Source organism: Mesitornis unicolor, unplaced genomic scaffold, assembly GCF_000695765.1.
Source record: "Mesitornis unicolor isolate BGI_N332 unplaced genomic scaffold, ASM69576v1 scaffold28487, whole genome shotgun sequence".
In the NCBI taxonomy this organism is placed as follows: Eukaryota; Metazoa; Chordata; class Aves; order Mesitornithiformes; family Mesitornithidae; genus Mesitornis; species Mesitornis unicolor.
This window is the reverse complement of record NW_010197535.1, coordinates 28,702-46,567: the sequence shown is the minus strand read 5'-3', so window position 1 is coordinate 46,567 and position 17,866 is coordinate 28,702. Positions and strand designations below refer to the sequence as shown.

Sequence of the window (17,866 nt, the reverse complement as noted above, 5' to 3'; positions counted from 1 at the left end):
TCGGGTTTCAGCAGCCAGGCTTAGGGAATTGTTGCCCATGCCAGTGTCCCTGCTAGCTACATGTCTTCAACATTGTTGGCCTTAGGTGAGCACAGGGAGAAGCCAGGGCTGCTGGGGTGGGATGCATATGCATCAGGGGTAGCATTAGCAGAATATTTACTGCCATTTTGACTAATATTACTTGGACATGTCAATTGTTTGGGCTGCTGTTCCACACAGTAGGTACTTCAAGTTGCTCCTACTCAGCAAAGTATTTCATCACACTCCTACCTTATTGCATGCACTGACGACTCTCAGATTTCAACAGGATTTGTTACATTCATGGCTGGATAAGGCTAGCGTGGTGAACTGTGGTACTACCTCTATAAAATGAACCTTCAAAGTGCAGTGTGGTAGGTTGGCAGGAATCTGGGCTTTAGTCCTGCAACACTACAATGAGAGAATATCTGCCCTTCATCTCTCCAGCTTCAGCTGTGCTGTTAACAGCCAGGTTGCATAATAATGTCTAGTTCCCACCGTCCCATTAGGGTCTTCGGCATCTGGCTAGGGGCTTGGCTTGGTTTCCTTGTTTCACAGAACTAAACGTGCAGATTAGGTGATCACCTACACAACTCTTGCTCCCAAAGAGGAGACATTTGTCTGATCCAGTCTGAAAGAGGACAGACATTAGCCATCTCCTCCAGGCAATCCATTTCTGTGCTACGCTATCCTTGCTGTTAGGAAATATTTCCTGTGTTCAGACAAATCTTTTCTGCTATAATTTAAGGCCATTATTTCTTACAGTATTGTACTAGTAATATACAGAGTGAGCAATGCCCTACTAGCAGCCTCTTGTGTATTTGAAGACAAACTGCTCTTTAAGTTTTTTTCATCTTTAGGATGAAGCAGCGTTGAGCTTGTGGACAACTTCTTCCAGCACTGTGACAGCTAATGAAGGAAAGAGAACCTCTACACTGAAGGCATACATTCACTAAGTACGAGTCCATACCTCTATTGGAAATATATCAGTGGTCTGCTAACTAAAAAAGGTGGAAAACTACATAAGCAATCTTTGCCTTCTTTTCTTGTAGGTTGATTATGTTTTCTTCTCTAAGCATTTCCTTTATTTTCCTTTGGCTCTCTTCAGCTCCTTGCTATCTCTCTTCAAATATGTTGCCCAAACCTGGACAGTCAGAATTAATCATGATCCTGAAAAATCAGAGGTATAATTTGAAAAAATCTTAGATTCACTAGGGAGGAATGCCTACACATAATCTATGGATTCTATAAATCTATGAATAATCTACTTAAATAGGATGGAGAACAAGTGACTTGATAGCAGTTCTGCAGAATAGGGTTTGGGAGTTATAACAAAGCAGTAAGTTACCATGAGTCAACAATGTCATGCAGTTGCAATATTAGCAAATATCACAGAGTTTACATGGAAGTATATCTGGGAGGATATTTATGGAAGTACCATCTACAAATTTTAGTCTGTAGGATGCATGAGGCAATTCTCTCTGGTCTGTTCAGCAGTGAGAAGACCTTAGCTAAAATGCTGTTCATTTTTGGGAGACTAATGCAAAAAAGCACTTTCAGCACTTTAGTTGACAGATTTTTCCCTCTGTTGAGCAGAAGGGAAAACACTTTTCTGCATCTGCCTCTCATTAGTAATGTACTTAGAATAACTTCTTTTTACTTTTTGTTTTGTGCTGTGACCTTTCTGATTTTATCCCTACACATTTGTGCTCATGTGCTTGACCTTCATATGCTGGTCTTGTTCCCTGTGGCTACATTCACTAAAGAGCTAATGATTTAGCAGTGTTGGTCTCTAGCTGTACTTTCAGTTTGTTCTCCAAAATAGGACAGTTTGCCTTTGTGCACTTAGTATTTTCTTTAGGAAACACTCGGTCTTTTAAACTTCTTTATCCAGCCTCCCAGGAGACCTCACTTACCAGTTCTCTCAATTAACTGAAGTCTGAAATACAATTCCTCCCTTCTATCCCAAGAATAGCTTATACTGTCTTGAAACCCTCTTCCTTACCTCTCTGTCATTGCAATCTGTTCTAGCATCGCAGAACCTGTGTTTGCCTTCCAGTTTCCCGAGATGGACGTCCTCCTAGGAAAACAAACCAAAAACATAATCTGAACATGAAAATACAGTCCTGCCCCATCCTCCCTCATACTGTAGTCTTCATTCTTGACTCAGGGCTTGTACGGGAGGGGATGAGGTGAGGGTCTTCCTCACAGAAGCCTTTCCAAATCCCACCTCAACAACACTCAATACAGGATATGTTGTTCAGACTCATGAATGACTGAATGAGGAGTTAGACAGGGAAACCTCCAAGCAATCTTGAGCACACATCAAACTCTGTGAGTACTTTCTTTCTTTATATATCAGTCCCAGGAGAGCTGAAATGTCTGTAGAATATCTCTGGGATAATCACTCTTGTGATCTGCATCCTCCATCTGTGGAAGAGCAACTGTCCAGGTAAACATCTGCCTGAGCAGCTTCACAAATGTCACAAGCATCATTGTAGGTCTCCCTAACTTTGACTTCAATTGTACTGGTGTCAGAGAAGATATGAATATACCCTCTTTTTACTGACTTTACATTGACCTGTCTGTGGCTCACTGTATCTGGACTTGGAGATTTTATAATCGCAAAATGGTTGGAGTCTTAGCTTTAACTAATGATTAATTTCCAAAAATGGTACTGTTGCTGGCAAATCCTGGGTTTCACCATCATCCATCAAGGGGTAAAAATTTTCCTTTTCTTGACCTTAGGCGCAAGGCAGACCTTGGGCAGCCTATTGTGACAACATTGTGCAGATAACCCTGGCATAACATACAAGCTAGGGCAAGTCAACAAACTGACAGGATACATCCAGGGATTACCTCCTTGTTGAAGGATATTTAGGTAGAGGTTTAGGAGGGGAGCAGGAGGTGTGATACAGCACTTCAACATGAGGTTGTGGGAACCCTCCTTGCCATTTCTCTCACCTTTTCAACATGATGAGGAAAAGAGACTCTGAACTTGCAAAACTATGTAGAACAGTGGTAATACTGATGTCTTGCTGGACTGTAAACCTAAGATTCCCCTTTACTCTGATGAGCCTGATGTCTTTTTTCCATTTCTCTTCTAAAGTGGTATGTATAGTTGCTGTGAAATTTAAATAGACTTTGTAGCCCATATTTAAAGGGCTGAGAGGGGGGCCAAAGGAACATGATTACTGTGTTGAATAACAGTATCTCCATGTAGTTGACTCTTGGCCCTTGTTCCCTTCACCCAATATCCATCTTCCTGTACCACTTTCTAAGGAAAAGAATACTTTGATTGTTATGAGCTCTTTGATGGCCCTCAACCTCTCTTTTTCTTCTGACATGAGATTCTAAAGATTATGTTTTTTCAGTTCTGCAATGGAAAGAACCACTCTTTATTAACATTTAGGTTCAGAAAATTGCCCTGAAGTGGCAGATGGCATCCAGAATCCCATCAATACTAATGAGAACCCCCAGGAGCCTGATTAGTGACAAGATGATAGGATATCAGTGTTTAGAAAATGTACCTGGCATACCAAATGCAAGCAGCTGTATCATCCCTAAGAAAATCAACGCCACAGCTATACAGTTTTACAAGGAAATCTGATGTAGGAAAGCTCCCAAAAATTAGAACTTCACTCTAGCCATTTGGCTGATTAGTTTGACTTGTTTATGCCTACCCATCTCCAGCCAATACTATGCATAAGATCTAAAATATTTCTCTCAGCTGTGTCCCTAACTTTCCTGTTTTTAAATGGAAAAGCTTCATTTGAAGGCCTCAGGACCAATCACCAAATTCCTACATCACAGCCACTGTCCCAGTCATGCCCTTCCAAGCACGCCCGAGCAGTTCGGGTGTCAAGTGTGCCACAAAATTCTTCCTCTTCGCTTTTCTTTCCTTTTATTGTATTCAACCTGAGGTGGAAAAGGAGACAGAAAAAAAAGATCTTTCCTGGTCTCAAACCCCATTTCTCCCAGAGACTCAAAGTCAATGTGCTTCTAACCATCCTAAACATCAAAGGGCCACATCAGTGTACAGTCAGTATCTAAAATGAAAGGACCCCAGGGTTTTAAGGATCAGTAGATCAAACAGATTTGTGACCAAGACACCTTCAGCATTGCTTACAATAAGTGGATAAACTACCTCATGGGCTGTTGGTGTCCTATACTCACCATCTCCCAGCTGGGCCACTTCAGTCTAAAAGTAGCTCTAGTTACACATGGTTGAAGTTGTAGCCCCTGCAGAGCATATTGAACTGCATTTGAGGTGACAAAATCAGAAGTAACAGTCATGAAACTAGAAAGGAAAGAATATTACCCTCTTACTAAGAGCTGGTGGCAAGGAATATCCCAGCCCTGAAAGTCAGCAGCTGTTGGGTTCTTTCAGGGACCAACAGTTCTTGAGTCTTAGCTGGAAATGATCCCTCTGCTTGCCTCCAGTAGGGGTCAGGGTGGAAGTATAATTTCTGCCTCTATTTCTTCTGTCACATGAGCAGTATTCATGTTTTCTCTTCATCAGTATTACAATGTCAGTCAAATACATTTGGTGGAATTTTAGTCATATATCACATGCTGCTTATCTGCTGTTTTGAGACTGGCCCAAAGCATGGCCTAAGTAGGTGTTTGTTAGTAGTGTAAATCTGGAGTCACTGCACTGAAGTCAATGGGAAACTGAACTCAAGCTTTGGGTCATGGGCTGGAAGGAAGTGCATTGAACATCTGGGGTGGGGAGGAATGCATGAGTCACCATGCAGCATCCTCCCTCTGGCAGATGCTTGGTGCAAAGTAAACATATTTGGGAGAATTTCGGTACACAGTCCTTTCTCAGAAGGAAGGGGGCTTTTAAAGTCTGTATGTGTGGGTGAAGGTATAAAAATACTAGGTAGTTTCCACACTGCATAGATCAAAGCAATTCACTTAGTATGACACTACTACAGATGTCGTGATTGCCTTCAAGGCTGAGATTTGCCAGCATGACTAATGATTTTCAGTCTTCTATTCGAGACACTAGTGAGATCTCTGATATTTTTGGTGCTTTTGCTTCTGTCCTTGGACATAGTAGGGACTTTTTTATAACATAGAAGTAACCTTCTATTCTGTATAATGCTGGAACTGCCTATACCGCTTTCCCAAGCTCATGTCCACAAATGCCTCTCTCAATGTAAGTCAACCTTCTGGGTTATGAAACCACTGGGCAAATTTTGCAGTTTGCTTTCTTTGCTAATAAGCTTTATTTCTTATTAAGGTGTTTGCTGTTCATGGCTGTTTTAATGTAAAAACATTTTTCATTTAGCAAACAATTGTTTGTGCAGCTATATTCCCAAGAGGGATTAGCTCTTAGTGTGACTGCTTTCTTTCCTCATCTGGTATTATTTCTGATCCCTGTCAGGATGAGTGCGTGGTGAGTGCGAATAATAAACGAGGAGAGGATATGGTCACACTAACTGGGCCTTTGTTTCACTTAGAGGCAGGCTGTGGAGCCAAGACTGGGTAGGTTGGCAGGAATAGGGAATATTAATTGATATTTTAAACCTTCCTTCCTTTGGCCAATGTGAGCCAGACTCCCTGAGATGTTAATGTAATATTAGGCAACTGTGCTATTGTTGACGTGATCACATTTAAAACAAATTTTCTCTCATTGAGTTCACATGAAGTAGCTGAGTGTCCCACAAGTTCTTCCCATGAAGAATGTGACTCAGTCATTATCTAGTTTACTTAAATACCTCTGAGCTAGGAATACAAGCAGGAATTTTAGGCAGCTATAGCTGAAAAACATGTGATTGTGTACATTTGATGATCTTATTTAACTATGTTTCACCAGAACTATGGCTGGGAGATTTGTAAACATGGACTCAAACCTCACAGTGTTGTGTGTATTAGGTAACATGAAATTTCTCTGGTGACCTGAAGAATGTACTGCTGGAGCTGTCTACTTACACAGAATTTCGTGGCTGGATAAGGACCTTCTGGAAAAGCTGTGCTATTTGGCTTTTCTCATCTACTGGTTTGCAGTAAGAAGAAACAGGTGTCTTACTGACTCATGTGGTTATATCTTTAATTGAGCTTGACGACTACTGAAGTTTGGCTGAATGCTTTTTAATATTTTTAAACATACCAGTGTTGAGGGTTGCCTTCATGCCATCTCCCTCACTACCCCATAGGGTGGGGAGGAGCTTTGGGGCACCTACAGAAAATGTCTATCCTTCTCCTTTCCCTCCTTTGTATGCTTCAAAGAGCACACATGCAAGATACCCACAGAAATCCTGCATGCTGGCCATGCTGAGGCCATTTTTACCCAGTGTCATGTACTCCTCACACCTCTATGTGATTGTGGTGCTGTGATCTCCAGCTGGGGAGAGGATGGGGTGTTGCTATAGGTTGGACACTGCAGGACTCCACGAGTTGCAGCAAACTCAATGGTTTTTATTGTTTCCATCAGGTGGGAAGGAGGTGGGTTCAGTTCCCAATAGAGGGTACTGGGAGCTGGAGGATTTTGCTGGGAAAGATGAACCCATTGACAACAGGAGGGAGAGGTGGTAGGTAATGGCAGTTGTAATAGGGGGAACTGACTGAACCTCAGGAACGGATAGAGAGAGATTTACCTTCCAGAAACAATGAGCTGATGGTGAGTAATGGAGAAGACGATCTGTGGATGAGGGATCTGAGTTCAGAGGTGGGAGGAGAACAGCAGGGCTATTCTTCAAGGAAATTAAGTCAGCTTCCTACTCCTGCCCGGAGCAGACACCAACTGAATCACATCCACAGCACTGTCTCCCCACCGTCTCTCTCCGGCATAGCCATGCACTCACATGTAAGCCTTGTAGTTGCTGCCGATTTTCTGGATACGGATGTCGTACTTGGAGTCAATGAATGGCTCAGTGGTGGCGTAGGTTTTTGCCATGGCTACTATGCTGGCCACGTCCCGGAAGTCGTGCTGGTTCTCAACTTTGACCTTGATTGCCAAAATCCAGTGAAAACGTGACAAAAGCAAAAAGAACAGGAATACTTTGTGAGCAGAAGTCATCTCCGCACCTGAATAACACAATGCCAGTTAAAAACCACCCAGATGGAGCTGAGGACAGAGCAGGGATTGTGTGATTTAGAGAGAGAAGTTCCCCAGACCAACCCAGCCCAGAGCAAACTGATCCCTTTTTCCTTCCTCATGCACAAACTCTGGTAAGCCTGGCACCAAGGAGACAGCTAGACCTTAGCCCAGATGGCTCTTGCTAATGTTTTTTGCTTTTATGGTGCTTCAGAAAAAGATTTCATCTCTTAAGGGGCATTACTGCATTCAAACATTGGAACTGCTATTTCCCATGTTGGGATGGATGAAAACAGAGTGTTTTGAATGTTCAGAAAATAGAAATCAATGCCAGGAAATCAACAAGAGAGCTGGTTGTCTGCCACCTCCAGACTTCAGTTCCCTGGCATTTCACATTACCCCCTCCAAACTTGCTTTAAGGAGTGGTGCAGGCCTCCTGGCTGTAAGCAAGCTCTGAAGGAAAAGGATGTCTCTGGGGGAGTCTGTGATTCTTGGGGAGATTTGTGTGAACATGATGCCATGGGCACGTGTGTGGGACAGCTGGTTGGGTGTTAGACTTGAGTCGCACTTGGAAATGAGAGGGCAGTGGCCTATGAGCTGGAGATTTTATGAGAAGCTCGCTTTTCACAGATTTGTATTTGGCTATGAGAAATGCTCTGTATGTTATCAAAAAAAAATAAAAGGAAGAAAGGAGGACCAAAACAGTGGAAGCTCTAATGATATGATCAAATCTCTGCAAAAACTGATTGGTTTGGGAGAGGAAAACTTAACAAGCAGGTAGCAAGAACATAGTGGACAACTTCACCTCATTCATATTATCATCCCTGGCCTTTAATCTATTGGCAAAAATCTGCTTGCTGCCTCAGAGAAATCCATGCAATTTTTGTTTCTTAGAGTGGGATGGATGCAGAAAAGGTGGGTTGATTGGCGAAAAAAAGACCAACACTGTGAAAAGGGTGAGCGGCTTTCTTTACATATTACCTACACTTTGTATTTTGGTAAGACTTTGAGACCACAGCTGGAGATTGCAGCCCTGCTTTGCTAAGTGTCTACTTGCTCATGGCAACCGGTTGCTCTTTGCCCCAGAAGGGTTTCCCAGCTGTGTCAGTGTGTGTGTGTGTTAAAGGAAGGTGATGCCAGCCTGTGTGGAGCCGGCTGAAGGAAATGCGTGCGATGGTATTTGGTGTTTCTTCGCAAAGAACAAACAAGTGGCTTTACATATCTGCCTTCAGCCATGAGAGGGCAGGAGCCATCTTCGCTAGAGAACAGAGGACAAGTTTGTTTCTAACCTGGTTTACTCTGTTTAGATGGATTTCTTTAAGTACCACTGTAACAGAAGCCAAAGATACAGCCACATCCTGGTGCAGAAAGGCTCTTGAGGACTAAACAGGTTATGCAGAAAGTGAAAAGTGCAACTAGTTTGACCTGTGACCACTTCTAGATGCCTGAATAAGAAGAAAATAGGCCTAGTCTTTGCTGCTGCTTTTGCTGAACACCAAATATGCCTAGTCCTCCTCCCTTTTGCTATGGTGAGGATTGTGGTGTTGCTATTCAGGGACTGCTGAGAAAAGGAGCAGAGGAAGACGACAGTTGTCTGTGGGGTGGGAAGGTAGAAAAAAATAAGGGAAATAACAAACACAAAGGGGAAATGTAAAGGCAACCATCGCATGTCATCCAGGAGGAGCAGCCTTCCTCTGGGCTGTGATGTTCCCTTCTATGTCTGAGTGGGGTTGCATGCTGCACCGGCTGCTCCTGGCACGGTAGGGCAGCGTGAGGCAGTGGGGGAAGCAGAAGAGGGGGCATCCCACACGAGGGAAGTCCCCAGCCTAGGTACGGCTCGCAAAATCCTGGAGGGGCTTTGCTGAATTGGGCCTGGGTACTTTTGTTGCACTGATAAGAGCAGCACTGGGCTGAATGACATCAAGCGAGAGAGTCCCACCCAGATGAGATGATCGCAGGAGGGACTGCAGGGGCAGGCGACGCATGGTGTTACAGCATATTCTCCTGGACCCTTTTGGCAATGGGGAAAAGCAAAAGCCATTATATAATGACCTACTTGGAACAAGGACAATTGTGGGATCTCAAACAAAGTGCTGTGCTTGTGCAACAGATGTCTTTGGGCCCTGGCTGAAATGTTTGCATACCCAGCCCAGGAACATTTGTCCCAGAGGCAGAGGAAGGGATGCTGCTTCCCTCTCCAGATTGGGATTAGACCATATTGTTATTGCTAGAAAGGAACGATGTGCTTATCTTGTTAAATGGGATTTTTTCCTCAAAAGTACAGCTGTGGAAAGGAAGGGTCCATTTCTTCCTCCTCTCCATCACCTATAGGGATAGAGGGAAAACACTCGAAGGTGTTTTCCCCAGTGGGCCTGAGGATTTTTGGCTGAGTAAATAGTTAAAGAGGGGGGGACTCAACGAGGACACAAAGTAAGAAATGAAAAACAAAGAAGACGGCTCCCACAGTGCTTCACCACTACACAGTCCTCAGGGAACTGCTCTGCCATCTTCCTTGGCCTGTGCCACAACCCTTCCCAAGGACTTTTCAGAGAAAGCACCTCACAGAGGCCCCCTTTTAGGAGATCACAGCCTTATTTCCCGCCAGGCATCAAAATAATCAGCACACCAAAGCTGAAATCTGAGCCACCATTTGTTAATTGTTAGAGCTGGCCAAATTTGACAAAATAACAGCCCTGTCCTGGGTTAACGCTGGTTTACTCCAGCATATGGTTATTACTTCATAAACAGGAAGCACTCGAGTTACGGCCAAATTAGATTTATTTTCCTGCCTTATCTACCAAGTCCACCATTTTATTAACTTTCTACTTTTAAATTTTGTGTAATTCATTTCCTCCTGCCTTGTAATCCTTTTATGTGTCAATAAAATATCCATTCTCCTAACAGAAGAAAAAACCCCAGAGATAACCAAAGCCAAGGTGGATGTAGTGTGACGCCAGAGGACATTATTTAGGAAAGGACTATTAAAAATCATTCTAGAGCAAACAGTTACCAGTTTACCTAATAAGGGATACATCTGTCTTCTAAAATGGCAGGCTGGCCACTGCATGAAACTGAGAAAAGAAGTTGGAAAGAGATCAACAGGAAGCCATTTTTTTCTCTCTCTCTCTTGCTTTTTTTTTTTGCAACGTTCTTAGGATAAATGCAATATCCCATTAGCTGCATAGAGGAGTGCAAACAGCGAGTGCAAACAGCAAGTGCAAACACAGCCCCTGCCCTGGTGGCCTGTTTGCTTAGCTGTGCTGGCTGTTTGAGCAGCAATAGACTCATTCTGGAGCCATCAGCTGCTGTTTGCTGTAGCGTTTTAGTGACCTGTTGTGAAGAGTTTGGGCCAGTGTGTTGACAAATGCCTTTTCTAAGTAAGAAAGCTCCCCGGGAGAGTCCCTGCTTCCCTTCTGGCTCTCTTCTCTAACTCAGGCATCGGCGGTGCCCAAGAGGCACTGATCTTGCTGCCCTTGGCTGGAGAGCAGTCCAAGGGACAAATCAGGAACAAACACTTCTGCCCCATCCTTGCTGTGGACCTTCTTTTGAGGCCTTCCTGCATGACAGGATTTTGGAGAGTGGGTCCTGGCATTGTTAGAAACCCACCGTGGATATTTCCTGGGCAGTCTGAGCCACCCCTGAGACCTGTGTGAGCGCAGGTTCCTGCAGTGGGGAACCTGGGCAGAAATTTCTGCTTCCTCTGTCTCACAGCTCCTGAATCTACTGCCTCTTATATATCCCAGATGTTCCTGGACATCAGAGTCCCAGGGCTGCAGCACTTCTCTCTCATCTTTAGCCTAAGCACCGCAAGGTATCACCTCACAGTTCCCTTTTGCTTTCATTAGTTATAGGGCCACACAAAAAAATAGTCAGTTAGCCTAAGTGGCATAATTATAGCAGTCTGCTAGAAGTGCCCTAGCCTTGCCTCTCCGGGTGTCATCCAGAGTTAACTCTGCCTCATAGGTTAAACCCACACCACTTTGGAGATGGCTTGCAGTAGCAGTTTGTGTGTACAAACTGGGGTTAGAGGCAGGTTCAGCTGGAAGGGAAGCATCCGAGGCTGAGCCGGGGCCAGGCTTGGCAACGTGGTGTTTAACTGAGCCTTGGTAGACTCATGAAAATGTCTGAGTGTTTTCCTCCAGAGGAACTGGTGTGGCCACACAAAGCTAGTGATTTTTCATCCCTCTTGACATGTACTTAGCCTTTCTGTGGGGACTTGGCCATTTTGAGACAGCGGGTCTTCAGGAATTACTCTGCACAGAGGGTTTCCTGAGTCTCTCCTTCCTTGTAACGCAGATTATACTCGCCTTCTAAGAAAATACCTGAGCCAATCAACACACATTCAGTTTAGGTCTGACTTTGACCCACCTCAAAATAATAAAGACACAACAAAGTCTGCACTTCCTTATTATCCTCACATTGAAGTTCTCCAGGTGTTACGCTGCCTTTAATGCATTAAGCCTCATAATCCCTACTAACTTTCTAATGAAGAGCTGCTCTCAGCCCCAGGTCTTGGCACCTTTGGTCCCCAGTGCCCTGGTTCAGACACCATCTTCTGCATCCAGCAAAAGGTTCCAGACTGATGTGCAAGAAATGGGGATGCTTTTGCTATTTTCAAGATGGGTGGTACCTCCTCACTCATGAGTCAGTGGGAACACAGTGATTGGGCTGCTCTGTTGTGAATGTTACATGTCAAGTCATTATTTGTCCTCTGTAAAAGAAAATATTTGTTCCTTGACAAACCAAGGCAGCCCTTTCCCCTTCCTTTCCTCTTTAGCACACTGGATTTTCAAAGCTCTCACTTTTGGAACATTCTATTTCCAGTCCCGAGAGAGACAAGGTGACGAGCTGTCCTTCCTGATAAAAAGCTTGCAGTATTTTTACATTACAGAGTGGCTCTGTTTAGTTTGTGCTATATTTATACCAGGGGGGGGAAAAAATAAAGAAAAGAGAAGTCTTTCCCATCCAGTAAGAGAGAAAATAACTCTGACCACATTATTATGAACAACAAGTTTTTCTTCTACAATGCCATAAATTCATCTGAGCCAGGATTTGTACTGGGGAGGTGTTTTCATAATTATGGGGCAGGAGGGGACAGGAGGTGACTCTTAAACTAGTCTAATTAGAGACGTCTAAAAATAATGTAAGAGTAGCAAATATAGATATATTTATTACATTTATATAAATATATCTAAAGCCACATGAACAGATACTGTTTTTTTCTCTCTTTGCAGATCTGGCAGTTGTTTCCTTCTCATGATCTGATCAGGAAGAGGTAAAGAGGCTCTTTGAGTGAATTTGCAGTGCTGGGCTCTGTTCCTAGGGCACTTGAGGGTCATGTTAGCACACAAATGGCAGATACTAACACACTTAGAGCTTTATTCTTTTCCATGGGCTCTGGCATTATGAGATCCAGAGTCAAGAGGAAGTGTTATTCCGTTCTCACTGTAGCGCTCACCCTATTCAACAGAGACCCCCAATCACTTCTGGGGCATGTAGGCCCACAATGCTTAAAAATGCATTAAAAAGGCAATAAACCTCTTAGGAACTGCTGGGTGAACAATAGTTTGGTCCTGCACAGGGAAAGACATGTCCGCGCAGTGTCCATCCAGGGTTTCCCTGGAAGAGTCCTTGGGTACTGTTGACCCCATGAGACTGGGCAACTTAAATATAACATGAAAAAGGTCCTTCTCTGCTGACTCCATTGTAAACCATTGTCTAAACAGTATTTCTACAAATATTGTAATTGTGCCGGTACTGTAGGGCTACAAAGATGATTAAGGGAGTGGAGCATCTCCCTTATGAGGAGCGGCTGAGGGAGCTGGGTCTCTTTAGTTTGCAGAAGAGGAGACTGAGGGGAGACCTCATTCATGTTTATAAATATTTAAAGGGTGAGTGTCACGAGGATGGAGCCAGGCTCTTCTCGGTGACAAACAATGATAGGACATGGGGTAATGGGCACAAGCTGGAACACAGGAGGTTCCACTTAAATTTGAGAAGAAACTTCTTCTCAGTGAGGGTGACAGAGCACTGGACCAGGCTGCCCAGAGAGGTTGTGGAGTCTCCTTCTCTGGAAACATTCAAAACCCGCCTGGACGCCTTCCTGTGTAACCTCATCTAGGTGTTCCTGCTCCGGCAGGGGGATTGGACTAGATGATCTTTTGAGGTCCCTTCCAATCCCTAACGTTCTGTGATTCTGTGATTCTGTGATTCTGTACTGGATCAGCAGCACAAAGAGCACTTGTTATGATCTTCCAGTAGCAGCATAATATGAAGTGACTACAAATTTTGGAACGAGGAAAATGATGTTCATGGGAGAGGCTGAGGGGCAGATGTCCTGTTTTCAGATGAGAAGATTGTCTGGGGCCCCTTTGTCTCTCTGGGTGAAGGCTGTTCCTGGTGTCTCTGTTCAGGTCGACAGAGAGGGTCTTGTTTCTAGATTTCTCAATGGAAATTTCAAAACATGCCTTTTATTGCAAATTTGTTTTCTTCCTCTTCACCTTACATGCATGCATCACTTGGCAAGAGCATTTCGATCGCTAATGGTGTGCTGCCGCTCCTTTCGGTTCTGACCTCGAATGCTAACTGTTCCTCTTCCAAGCTAAAGACAGTCAACAGAGCCTGTTTCTCGCAAGTCCTAACAGTTGTTTTTCATTTATAGCTTTGAGGATTCTCTGTTCAACCCTCTGATTAAAAAATGTGGTGAGTGAATTTTGTGAAAATGTTGTGAAAATAAAGGATATGTGAAAATTAAAGTTTGGCTATTATAATTATTCTGTTTCCAGCCATTACTGCAAAATTATAAATACTCAGCACTTCTTATAGTGCCAAGAGCATTATTAATAGGAATCAGCAATAAGTATCAGGTAATCATTGTAATCCCTCTGGTCTGTAGCACTGAAGAACTGTGAAATGACACAGATCTCCCTGCATGTCAACGGAGGAGCTCTTTGGGGAAGAGGCCTTTCATTTGTCCAGAGATTCTCTGGCTCCTAGCCACTACCTCAGTACAAATAAAGAATAGCAGTATCTGGACTTCCCGGCTTTGCTCATTCTTCTAAGTCTTGGTGCCTCCCATTACATGTGATTTTATCATTAATAACAAGAAAAATGTAAGTACTTCCTTGACAATTTCTGCTGGTAATGAGATTGTAATCTGAATGCTCACATCCTTTGAAGCACCCATTACAGGTACAAGTCTATGACTCGCTATCTTGGCATCGTTTGTTGCAGTAATTTCTATTTTTAATACTCACATGTGTACTTTGGCTAATAGGTTGGTTATTTTATCCTTTGTTTCTTCAGTTATTGCTTTTATAGAAAACATGACCCAATGCATGTGTTTTGTTAACATTTACTCTTGCATTCATCTAAACCAAAGGCAAATCTCTGTCTTTTCATATTATGTATATTTTATGGCTAAAGACCTGCTAATTCCTGCTATCATCTCTACTTCTGAAGATCAATGCAAAGAGATCCTTTAGCTTTATGCAATCTCCTTATCATCACTGATTATTGCTTTTACATAATGATGGTTAAAATCACCATTATGTCTCCTGGAAACTTTGCTCTTCTGAGTTACATAATTGGAGGTTTGATTTTGTTTACCTATAGGTGTTACTTTTCTAGTATGCCCATAGTTATGCTCATCTGTATTTCTACTGACATTTTCTGTGGTTTCTTTCTGTCAGTCCCACTTGGGCTTGAACCCTACTGTCTTAAAAACAACACGAAACAAATTCCCGTTTCTTGCCTTTTAAATGAACTGACTTGTTCTTTATTTTATTTTCACTTTCTCTCTCTTCTTTTTTGCTCTATGCAATGAAATGCAGTGGGACTTCAAGAAGACTGATTTAATCATCCTCAACTTTCCTTCAGGCTGCCTGTGGCTGGAGGAGGGCCCAAACTAAAACCATAAGGTCAACAACCCTTCCTTCCTGTACCTTTCCCATCTACTGAACAGAGCAGTGTTGAAACTCTGTGCTCAAATCCACATCCAGACTTTGCTAGTAGTCCCTAATTTCATAACGGACTAAAGTAAACTTGGCCTCAGACCAACTCTTTCTTCTAAGATGCTGGCTGTCAGCCTATCTTCATCTGGAATGACTTCCTACGTAACCCCTTTGTACCACTGTGTACAATTGTACCTGGAGTTTGAATAGAAACTCTCTTCCTCTATAACTTGTGACAGCAAAAATCAACATCGTTAAAGAATAACATGGGAGGGAAAGTAAGAGGTGGAAGAAGATCTGGTGTCTGGTGCAGAACAAAATAGCTAAATACTCCGCTGAGAGTTTTGTCTGGAAACATTGTTAAGATTGGGGTACTTTTCTCTGATTCTACCCTCATTTCTGTAGCCACTGAGGAGCCTTTGTGCACTAGAGAGACACATGAAGCCCTTCCTACATTACAGGTGAAATTGCAGAGCAGTCAGAGAGATCCAGGACCGCAGGGTCTCAAGGAACTTGAAACCTTTCCTCAAGGAGAGGCTTCTTCCTCCTGGTTTGTCCTGGTTTGATTTTGCTAATGAAATTCTTCCTAGGGATGTGCTCAGTGGCTCACTCAACAAGCAGCTCTAGGCTGTCCGCTTGTATTCACTCATACAACTCAGTGACACCTCTGCTTGTTTAACATATGCAGCACCAATATTTTAACAAACATTTCCTGCTTATTTAAATATTTGTTCTTTGATGCTGAAAGCCAACTCCACCACTGGGCCCAGGGACCTGAGCCCATTTCCTCTCCAGCAACTACCATCCAGACAGGGGAACATTGCAACCAAAGCAAGAAGGGTTATGAGAGCTTCCATGTGCAATCCAGGAAGCCATAATGGACTTCTGTTTCCAGAGCAAAAGCAAACAAGCTGTACCAAGCTTAGGTCTGGTGGACCTATATATAATTCTCAGGCAAAGAGCGTGTGAGACTGGGAGAAGGTCTGTTTGCTCTAGGGAAGCACTGTGACGGGGACATCAGTTACGAAGTTCATGTAACACCCATGTGGATTCAGAGATGATACATCAGAATTTCCTACTTCCGAACAAATCAAGCTGTAGACAGATAGGGGATGCTTTTTAAAAAGCTATAGGCAAGAAAGGGGAGTGGAATGTGCTGGCAATGCCTCACTGGAAGGGGAGCCCAGTCACCCCAAGAAACAGGGGCTGCTAATTCACTGGGGGAATAAAGATCCCAGAGAGCCTGGGAAAAACAAACAGGTCCTTCTGGGGAGTGAACTGTTTTTCAGGATTCCTTGGCAGGCAACCAGCTACTCTGCTTTGTAAGGTCTTGTTCTTCCTTGCAAGGAGGGAATAAAATTAACTGAAGGGCTCTGGTTTTATTGAATAAGGTCATCATAACGCGCTCAAAAAGACCAGTGCTGCTGCTCCTCATTGTGAGAGCTATGGGGTGTAGCTGCACATTACAGGTGCTTGAATAAACAACATTACCACTTTAAAGAGAGGAGAAAATATATAAAAGACAAGCCTAATGACTTCAGCCCAGCTAGCTTTTCCCCCACTCTTCACAACCCCCTCTTCCCGCATCCCAGACACCCTCCAACCCAATACCACTGCCTGTCTCCGAGTGCATGACAGTGGAAAAAGGCCTTTTCTCCCACAGGAACAGCCAGTCCAACCCAGATAGGCTGTGGGGAGGTTTAACCCCTTTGCTGGCTGGTCACATGCCGTGTATGATCACAGGAATGCTGTGCCACATACATATCTGTTTCCTGAGCTATACGTATTTTTCTTTTACTTACCTTCCCCATTCCAGCATGAGCATGTCCCAGCTTGACCACTACAGGGAAGTTTGGTGTTGTAAGCTGAAAGACAAAAGAAGAGTTCCTCATCAGTGTTTCTTTTCAGCCATTATATTTGAAATAGTTTATTTAGTACCCTTCCTGGATGCTGATGGAAGGATAAAAAGGTCAAACAAAGATTGTCCAGGTGGTAGGACAATAAGCAAATAGCTCTTTACTGGGATCCATATGATCAGAAATGGAGGCCAGGCAGAATTCCTCAGATGTGACCCATTTTTGCTACCTGATAGCAGTAACCTCTAAAACCTTCTTATTTTTTCCCACTGCTTTTCCCACCCTGTATGTGCAGATGTGTGTACACTCAGATACATGCCAAAAAAAGCTGCACCTGCAAGCTTGAGTAAGTGAACACTTTCAGGTGCTGAAAACATCTGAACTGTGAGAAAGATGAGCATTGTTTGGTATTTTTTTCCCCACACAGACTGCTTTGGCCTTTAAAGCTAGTGTAAGCAGTCCTTCAGCAGCTCCCATTCCCCTCCCATCAGCAGTGGTGGGGCAAGGAGAGAGGGAACAGGGGCAAACCCTTGGGGACAACTCACAAAATCCATCTATTCATAAAGTCTCTTCCTCTCTAACTTCAGGGGTGGTTATAGAGAATAAAAGAGAACAAAGTGGGGTTGGGATCAGCAATAAAAATAGAAAAAAATGTCATGTCTTTTCCCTGGCTTGTGTGGTGCTTGCATTGGGCAAGCTCCTGCCATGTGAGCCATACAAGTGCATCTTAGTACCCATGTGGGATTTTACTTGGAGAACTGCAAGTATCCTCTCTGCCATCTGTGCCCCAGTTTCACGCTCATGCAAGGATTCACTTGGAGCGATTGGCTGAGAGCCGGGTGGCTGGACTACCAGGAAGCGCACATGTCAGGAGTAACGAGGACATATACACCACACCTCCCCTATGTAATGGTTGGTCCATTTCTATGTCTCTGCTTGACATCCCTGTGAATTTCATCTTGTCCTGTGCTCCTGATTCTTGTGATCTAAATGCT

The 17,866-nt window shown here is 43.6% G+C and overlaps 1 protein-coding gene across 1 annotated transcript in view; it reads right to left on the bottom strand.

Annotated features, from left to right (window-relative positions):
- Positions 1 to 16,880, bottom strand: part of LOC104544080 (synapsin-3-like) — a gene marked incomplete at both ends in the record, with an annotated part of 29,213 nt that extends 12,333 nt beyond the window's left edge. The window contains 3 exons of the mRNA XM_010188836.1: positions 2,024 to 2,098; positions 6,831 to 6,973; positions 16,818 to 16,880. Of these exons, the coding sequence (XP_010187138.1) occupies positions 2,024 to 2,098; positions 6,831 to 6,973; positions 16,818 to 16,880 (281 nt within the window). The remainder of the gene's footprint in view (positions 1 to 2,023; positions 2,099 to 6,830; positions 6,974 to 16,817) is intronic.
- Between the last annotated feature and the right edge of the window lie 986 nt (positions 16,881 to 17,866).